Source organism: Squalius cephalus, assembly GCF_949319135.1.
Source record: "Squalius cephalus genome assembly, chromosome: 15".
Classification (NCBI taxonomy): domain Eukaryota; kingdom Metazoa; phylum Chordata; class Actinopteri; order Cypriniformes; family Leuciscidae; genus Squalius; species Squalius cephalus.
The window spans coordinates 18956511-18965212 of record NC_137136.1 but is presented as its reverse complement, the minus strand read 5'-3'; the positions used below and the strand labels follow the sequence as shown (position 1 = coordinate 18965212).

Here is an 8702-nt window from a genome sequence, read left to right as displayed (position 1 = left end):
GGTAACTACCCCATCATGGAACAGTGGCAAACCGAGCATGAATTGCTCTCCAGTACCCAATGATCAATCACCCATAATCAAAGCAATTGATCAGGTCAGACAGGCCACCAGAAGAACCCCCGCCGGGCCTAATCTATCTATTCATCTGTTTTCTGTGTGTAATTTCGTAGCCCTCCGGGTGCCCACGGGAGACAAGGGATACCAGACGATCCTCACAGCCTGACAGCTCAGGGCAACGCGGGTCAATCCAATCTCCCACTGAGCGCGGGTGCGTGCGCACACATGTCCAATTCACAGAAACACTACAGATGACGGAAGTGTCTCAGCTTCAGGGCCAAATCACACCAGCACATCCTCGCTCTTCGCTCGGGCCTTCGTTCCGCTTGCTTTTTCATCTTTCCGAAACCGTCCCTCTCCATGACAGGGAATAAAAATAGAGCATTCGGAATAGACTCGTCGCTGGCTATTAGCCACACATCCACATGTGAGGCATGTGACAGGAGTTAAATAGAGTTTGTGCGTGTGCGCCTGGTTTAGAGAGGGGGATTTTTCAGTTCATGATCTCATGAACTCCTTTTAGCCTAAATCCATCCCGGACTACCACTGATAGGGCAAGGACCCTCAGTCACAGGCACAGCCCCAAAAATGACACAGCTATAAATGAATAACTTAATCAGAAGTTACGGTAAAGACATTTATTATGTTACCAAAGATCGCTGTTCTTATGAACAGAAAATGCATCACGGTTTCCACAAAGCAGCACAACTGTTTTCAACATTGATAATAAAAAGATTTTAAAAAAAGTTTCTTGAGCACCAAATCAGCATACTGGAATGATTCCTGAAGGGAATAAACACGTTATGACAACACGTATTTTTACATTGCTTTAACTCAAAAAAATAAGTTAAGCAATTTTCTTTCTTTTTTTTATGTAATACAAGATTAAACTATTTTTAAGTCAGTTTAATGTAGTTTAAGTTCAAATGACTTAAACATCCACATTTATTGTACTTAAAAAACGAATACATTTTTTACAGTGAATGATGCTGAAAATTCAGCTTTGCCACCACAGGAATAAATTACATTTTCAAATGAAAATTTACTAAAAGAGAAAACAGTTATTTTAAATTGTAATAATATTTCACAATATGAAATGGATTTAAATGTAGTTTTGATGCATTGACGTGTAAGCCCTGTCCACATTCTATCGGAATTCAGTTACAGAAACTATTTTATGATTGTAATGGATAAATATAATGGCTTCACTGGACATGCCTACTACTGACTATCCTGTGGCGTGAGAGGCCGCAAACCGGGAAAAATACAAATCAGTATCAAAAAATCTGTTACTGGTAAAACATCTACCCCTGGTTTCACAGACAGGGCTTAAGACTAGTCCTAGACTAAAATGTAAGTCTGAGCTGTTTCCACTGAAATAAACTTGCACTGACTGATCTTAAAAATATATCAGTGCCTTTTTAGTTTTAAGATGCACATCGGTAATGTTTTTTTCTAAGCATGTTTATAAAAATTACTTAAATGTCCTAATTGATCTATGGTCTAATCCTGGCTTAGTCTAAGCCCTGTCTGTGAAACCGGGCCATTAACTATTATGACATATTACTGGTTTGTTTTTCTACTAATACCATATGAGTTTTGGTTACCAATGTCATTGTAAAAACGCACTATTAGTAACACGAAAGTGTCCGATAATAGTAAGGTTACCAAGATGAAGCGAGCCGCTGGTCATGTGATCTCAACAGGGCAACCTCCATTAGGTGACCTGTACCATATAAAATAAACCAGCTTTTATTAAGCTACTGGTATGACTGGAGCCTCATCTCAAACCATTTTCAGGTTTATCATACAGGTTTAGAATGGCATGAAGGTGAGTGAATAACTAAATTTTCATTTTTGTGTGCTCTGTCCCTTTAAGGCTGAAGCATTTTCAATGAGGAAAAAAAAAAGACTGAGTGCACCTTTAAGCTCACATCTGTGTTAGGCCTTGATTGTGTCTCAGGAAAAGTGAAACACACCATTACACTGCAACATAAGGCTATTATCATGATACATTCACCTAGTGTTGTGGGAAGAGAGAGAGACGAACTAAGAGAGGAAAGAGGCAGCTGGTCTTCACTCCAGGTTGCAACTCAGAGCAATTAGAGCAGGCAGATGGCTAAATGGCAGAGAAAAAAACCCTCCGACTCCAAACGACAGTGACAAGTGTGCCAGGAGCACAGAGATTCTGACCCCGTCAACTGAAAGAGAAAGAGAGGGAAAGGGAGGAAAAGTGTCACAGAATCTAGGGCACAGCTACTTGTGGAAAAAAAACGTCTGTTGTTACATTAACAGGCACATTTCTATCAGGGTCACCTGCGAATACGCACACACACACACCACTGAGAGGAACTCTACTTGCTGAATACCTTTATCATGACACCAACTCTTTCGGTTTCACTCCCCCCTCTTTCACAAAGTGTGCTCTTGGTTAAATTTTAACCTGTTGAGATATGAGATCTGTTGCGTTGGTGTAAACAAAGAGGCTTTTTGAGAGCAAAGTTCCTGTAAGGCTAAACTGAGACAGTCAACTTCATAACCTAAAGGGAAGAAACTAGAATACAAACTCTACCACATTCTTTTTTTATAGTCTTGTGTGGTTTATTTCTGACTTGCATAAAAACAGGTTTCAGTGATGCATCTGAATGCGGGACAAACAAAAACTCAGACAAAATAATGACTTCGGAAAATGTTCCATAATGAAGGTGTTTTTGATTTCGTCATCAATAAAGACAAAACCAAGAATGTGGTTTATTAACCATTATTAAATCATTAAGTAAAACATACTGCTGATAAAAATATGACTTGGCAGGAAAAAATATTATAGGATACTAATGCACTAACAACATTTTTGTTTTTTGGAGAAGAAAAGTCTAGAATATGACTGATCTAAATCATCCAATCATTAATGTTGAAGATAGCCTCACACGAGCTGTATGAGCTAAAGCTGAATCGCAAATGAGCACCAGTAAACTATGAAAGCCAGTTCCTGCCATGAAAAAAAAAAAATTGTGTGATACTGTAAAAAGTTGCAATTACCTTTTTTGAGTTAACATCATGAAATTCAGACTTTCTCAGAAATGCAAGATTTTCTTACTATTTCTTGCACTTCTGAGATTATATCTCACAATTTTGAGTTCAGAATTCAATATTATTGAATCTTATTTTTCGTTTGTGTGCAAGCTAATATAGTTATCACTATTGTTATGTTACTTGGTTGTCACATTCAAAACATTGTATCAGTTTGATTTTGCATGTTTTCCTTTCAACAAAAACATTATTTTCAACTAATATTAGATGCCTTAACTGCGTGAAAATGATGTTTTGCCCAGCGTACCAATATATTTTGCTTTTTTACTAAGGGCAAAGATGTAAAAATAGAGCTTTATGTGGATGCTTTGTGCCGCTCTCTTGCACAGCCCATTTAGCTCTATTTCAGCTGGCGGTGTTATCGTGACAGGTTACTTATCACCTAACTATACATTCACAACCCAGAAACCTGACTGAAAACATTGCAGGAAATGATTGAGCCCCAGAGCATTCAGCACATACCAAGATCAGTCAAATATCGGTAAGACTTTAATAAGCAACCAAATAAAATAAAAAAAGACATAATTACAAAGACTGCGAAAACATTCAGACAACCAAAATGAATCCAAAAAGCAACGCAAGGCGATAAAGCATTTAGTAGTATAGATGTGTTTTCTGTGTGTCCATGAGAGTTCAAGAGCACTGCTCAACAGTTTACAGCACAAACACGTTACAGGCATCAATAAACCACTCAGAATAAAAAACAATTAAAGCACAGATCATTTAAAAAAAAATAGAAAATAATAAACAACAGTAAAAATCAACAGATACAAAACTCAATAGCACTTTACAATATGGTTCAATATGTTAACATGAGTTAATGCACTAAGTAACAAAATAACAATGAACATTTTTACAGCGTTTATTAATCTAGATTAATCTTCATTTCTGCATATACTAATATATTTGTAAGATTTCAAGTGGTTTAAATTAACACTATCCCTAATTAACATTATCACTAACCTAGGTTAATAAATGCTGTAAAACATTTTATTCAATGTTAGTTAATGATACCTAATGCATTAAAAATGCAAACAAATTCAACATTATTTTAAAGCGATACCAATTAAACCAATTAAAACTAGGTATCCTTCATGCTTTCAGCAGTGAAGTACAATACACAAGGATGTGACATTACCGTTTAGTCGTATATCATGTTTATATATTTATATTATGTACACAGGAGGGATGGTTTGTGACTGGTGACATTAAGGCTTTTAAATGTGTGTGCATGTGTTTACCAGAACATCGAAACCAGACAACGAGAAACGACGACATCGAGGAGACGTAACATCACGACTCCGCGCTCTCCGGAAATCTACTTAAACCGTTTCGCATCTCAGAGGATACTTCCTTAATATTCTCAAGGCATCCGTTCCTTCATTACGGAATTCCTGGTGGAGACGTTGAGCTGGAAGGTCAGTGCGTTCTCCTCTAATGAGGAGCTAAAGCGTTCTGCCTCTCAGAGCACGAGTGACGAAATCACTTTCTCTACTCACACATTCACTGATTGCGGTCTGACCTTTCAATCAGGATGTAAACTAAGCTGCGTCGAAACCCCGGCCTATTCGGTGCCAGACGGATCAGAGCGCGTCAGACCGGCCCGTGTCAGACTGACCACCCTTTCAGAGGTGAGAACTTCAACTTCTTTCAGTGGCATTGATCCAGACGTGGCACTAATAGGGTCAGTGAATCAAGATGGAAGCCCAGGGAAACAACACTACGGTACCCAATATGCCCTCTGATACTCGAGAATAGAGGAGGACACTTATAGACTGTTGGTACAAGGGCAGAGAAGGAATATATGAGTGTGTGTGTGTGTGTGTAGTGTCCAGTTTAAATCACAGTGTGTGTGCGCGAGACCCTGAGAGACTGGAGGAATAACTCACTGCCCTCGAGTCAGACACCATTTAACACGCTGACTCATTCTCATACACACATACACTCAAACTAGCTTCCATATGTGAATGTGTTTGAACTCGGTACTGGTGGAACTAGTATTCGATACTAGATTACAGATATAAATATGTGATATGTGCTCTCATATAGTTCTGTACGTGGTTGACATGCGCAACATTCGACCTGGATATTCACCTCGCCCCGTCTTCGTATTTACAACATTTAGAAGTATAGATATTTGTTGTCATTTTTAAGAAAAATAAAATGTGTACATACAGTAGTTTACAAATCACCTCACATCGAACAATACACAAGATCGTTCACTCATTCAAGAGCTTCTTCATTTTATTTCCCCTAAAACAAGGCAGTATCTCACCGACCGAGAGGAACGTCAATAAAACAGGGAAATAACAGTACATGATGCATAAATGTGGTGTCGGATGAGAGGTATATATAGCTGCGTGGCCATGGTAACAATGGACATGGGCTATAGTTATAAATATAGATTTGTTGGTAACACTTTAGAGTAAGGTTTAATTTGTCAGCATTAGTTAATGCATTAGGTATCATGAACTAACTAAACTAACTAACTAATATACCCACAGCATTTATTAATCTTAGCTAAAGTCAATTTTGACATACATTTCAAGTTCATAAATTAACATGTATTATGAATTAACAACAAACAACAGTATATTAATAAATGCTGTTAGTTCATGATAACTACCACTAATATTAACAAACTGAACCATATTGTAAAGTGTTACATATGTGGCACACCATCACTTCATAAGTTTAACAATATATTTAGTTGAATCTTTCTTTTCCGGCAGGGTTTAAAGTTCACGGTGAATAAGACTCGCAGTTTTTATTACTACAGTAATCTGCTACATTGTTTTGTGACTGAATGCATAAAAGAAATTGTACATGTGCAGGGAAAACAGTAAAATGTGCTGCCATCTTTTCCTGACTTAATGGATTGTGGGTGAGAACGAACACATAGTTCATTAATATTTGATTTGATTAGCCCCGAAACCAAATGATTCACTGGTGAGTCATGTCACAGGATTGAGATATTGAGTGAACTGTACACGTCATCTCGAGACAGATGAGCACTGTGCATGTTTGACTCTTTCATGATCTACACAATACATAAGGATAGCTTCCATAGAACGTGCTGAAAGAGAGATGTAATGCCGAGGAATATGCTCTAACCAAACTCAACTAAAATCAAGTTTGAAATTGGTTTAAGTGTGAAACCATGATCAACAGAAAATAAGAACATGTTAAAACGATTACATAACAGCACGGTGGATTTATATACATAACTTCATGTGTGTGCATGTCATATATATCACGCAGTTTCGTATTACTCAGAACTTGTCCCCATGACAACCAGAGCAATAATTAGGAATGGAAGCCTGACAGTTTTGCATTTAGTAGTCTCTATTTACTTCACCCGATCCTTCAATGTTTTAATCTGTGCTATATCCAGCGTATTAATTCATCCATTCATCAACTCAATCCATCCATTAATCCTTTTCTCATGGTATTTGATGCCGTAATTTGTTTTTACAATAAAATGAATATTCGTTGAGAGGGAGAAATGCAACCTTTCTGGAAGAGGTCCACGATCACTCTTCAAGAACCTCTTTCTGCTCTCCTCTTACACATAGACAGCAGTCCGAGAGATCACAGAGCCATCCCTCTGGGACTCCATGTCATCATCTATGTCATCTTCATGTGGGCGGAGCTGTAGGATGGGTCCAACCCCACTGAAATGGTCATATCGCTCATCCTCTTCTTCCAGTTCATCAAATTTCTTCCTTTCTACCTCATCCATCTCTCTGCTAAGCAGGATATCCTCCGCTGTGTGAGTGCGCGTGGTCTCGAGCAGAGCCACGCCCCCCGGATGCATGCCCTGATTGGCCGTTTTCTCGTTAAGCCCCACATCTCCTCTGTAAATGGGCGTGTTGTTGTTCCCGTTGTTTCCGGTACCGTTCTTGCTTGACTTAGCAGAGCCAAAGAGGCGGGTAAAGGAGTCGTAGGGAGCACCGGTTGGCTTGCCGGTGCCGCGGTAACCATGCTGTTGGCGGCGATTATGGGCTACCAGGAAGTAGGCGAGGACACTTAACAGTACGATGGCCAGAAGACACGCGAAGATCACGCCTGCGATCACACCTGCATTCGAGGAGGGAGGTGATTGCTCTAGAGACAGAAAGGTGAAAAAGAGAGAAAAGAAAGGAGAACCGAATTAGACAGAATTAGATTCATGGAAAGGAAATGGAAATTAAACGTTTAAAGAAAAAATTTGGAGATTTGTTGCCTTTCAGTCCATGTCTATTAGCGCTGAAGTCATCTTCAGTAGACTAAAAATATCGATGACTCATCCTGTACTACAGAGATTTCTGTCCAATCAAATGCTCTCTAGAATAAAAAAATGTCCTGCCACCTAAATTTAAAATACCACCTGCAACTGACTAGTTTCACACACTAGTTTCAACTGACTGAAACCAAATCTTGGTTCAGGTCAAGTGAAACATAAAGGGACAGCCCTTTGATATGTTCTATAATAGTGGAGATTTTGATTCAAGTGACTTCAATCGTTTGAACCGTTCAGTAAAAAGATTAATTCAGTGACATCTTTCAGTGTCAACAATGGGTTTTTTTTTGTGATATGAATGAGTAATTAAATAATTCACCTTAACCAGTTTGTTAATAGACAACAAAATATCTTATTACCCTTTATTGAAATTTGTGTATACATTTTATAATTTTTTATAACCCTTTTTCTTTACTTGTTGTGAACGAGACTGACTCACATGCCAAACTGAACAAATGACATGGCCAACTCCAAGTTGGTCAGTAAATTCTCATTCACAAGCAAGATTCATTAGTTCATTCAAGCCCTAGTTCATTCAGTTCGTTCATGTGATGGCTCGTTCAATGTGTTCCCCAGACACTCGTTCATTTAAGAGCATATTTGTTTAGTGCATCCAACAACAACAAAAATATCAGTGCATGGAAGAGAAGAACAATTTTTTCACTTAAAAGATTAATTCAAAAACACTGAATCATTCACAAACATCTAATGTAAGTGTTTTCATGGGGTCTTTACGAGGCCTAGGGAAAAATTATTTCCACATTGTTTCTCACACATAGTCCATGTATACACTTAAATGTCTGTGTATAGCCCTATTCGGATGGGACTAGTTTTCATGGATTATTACGTTAGAGAAATTGGTGTTTCACAGGCATACTTTGTGATTTTAATTTTAAAACCTTTTGTGCACCAAACTTTTGCATGCTTTCATTTTCATTTCAATACGGATGGAATACATATTAAAAATAATAAAAGAGCCAAATCGTGTAAAACTGCAAAGCCCATTTTAATATCAGTGTCAGGTAAGATACTTGTCTAGATTTCTATGTTCACTTATAAATTTATTATAAACAGCCACTTCTATAAACTAATGTGAAGTTTGTTTAAATAGGGTTTTAATAATAAATTAAAGGTATGTCAATAAGTAATTCATTAAAAAACATAAATCACGTCTAGAAAACACACACTCTCACCTCTGTAATAAACACGGATGTTTGTCCCGTCTGAATCGGTACATGAAATCACAGACGACGGGTGATAAGAATTGTAAGTC

The 8702-nt window shown here is 37.9% G+C and overlaps 1 protein-coding gene across 2 annotated transcripts in view; it reads right to left on the bottom strand.

The window, feature by feature from the left end:
- LOC307171971 (nectin-2) overlaps window positions 1-8702 on the bottom strand; it is a 71215-nt gene that overhangs the window by 28964 nt on the left and 33549 nt on the right. The window contains exon 7 of one of the 2 annotated variants that reach the window (XM_079893941.1): window positions 5594-7254. The exons of the other annotated variant lie outside the window; for it this stretch is intronic. Coding sequence (XP_079750067.1) covers window positions 6713-7254 — 542 coding nt within the window. The 3' untranslated portion in view covers window positions 5594-6712. Of the gene's footprint in view, window positions 1-5593; window positions 7255-8702 lie in introns of those variants that run through there. 2 annotated transcript variants of the gene reach the window in all.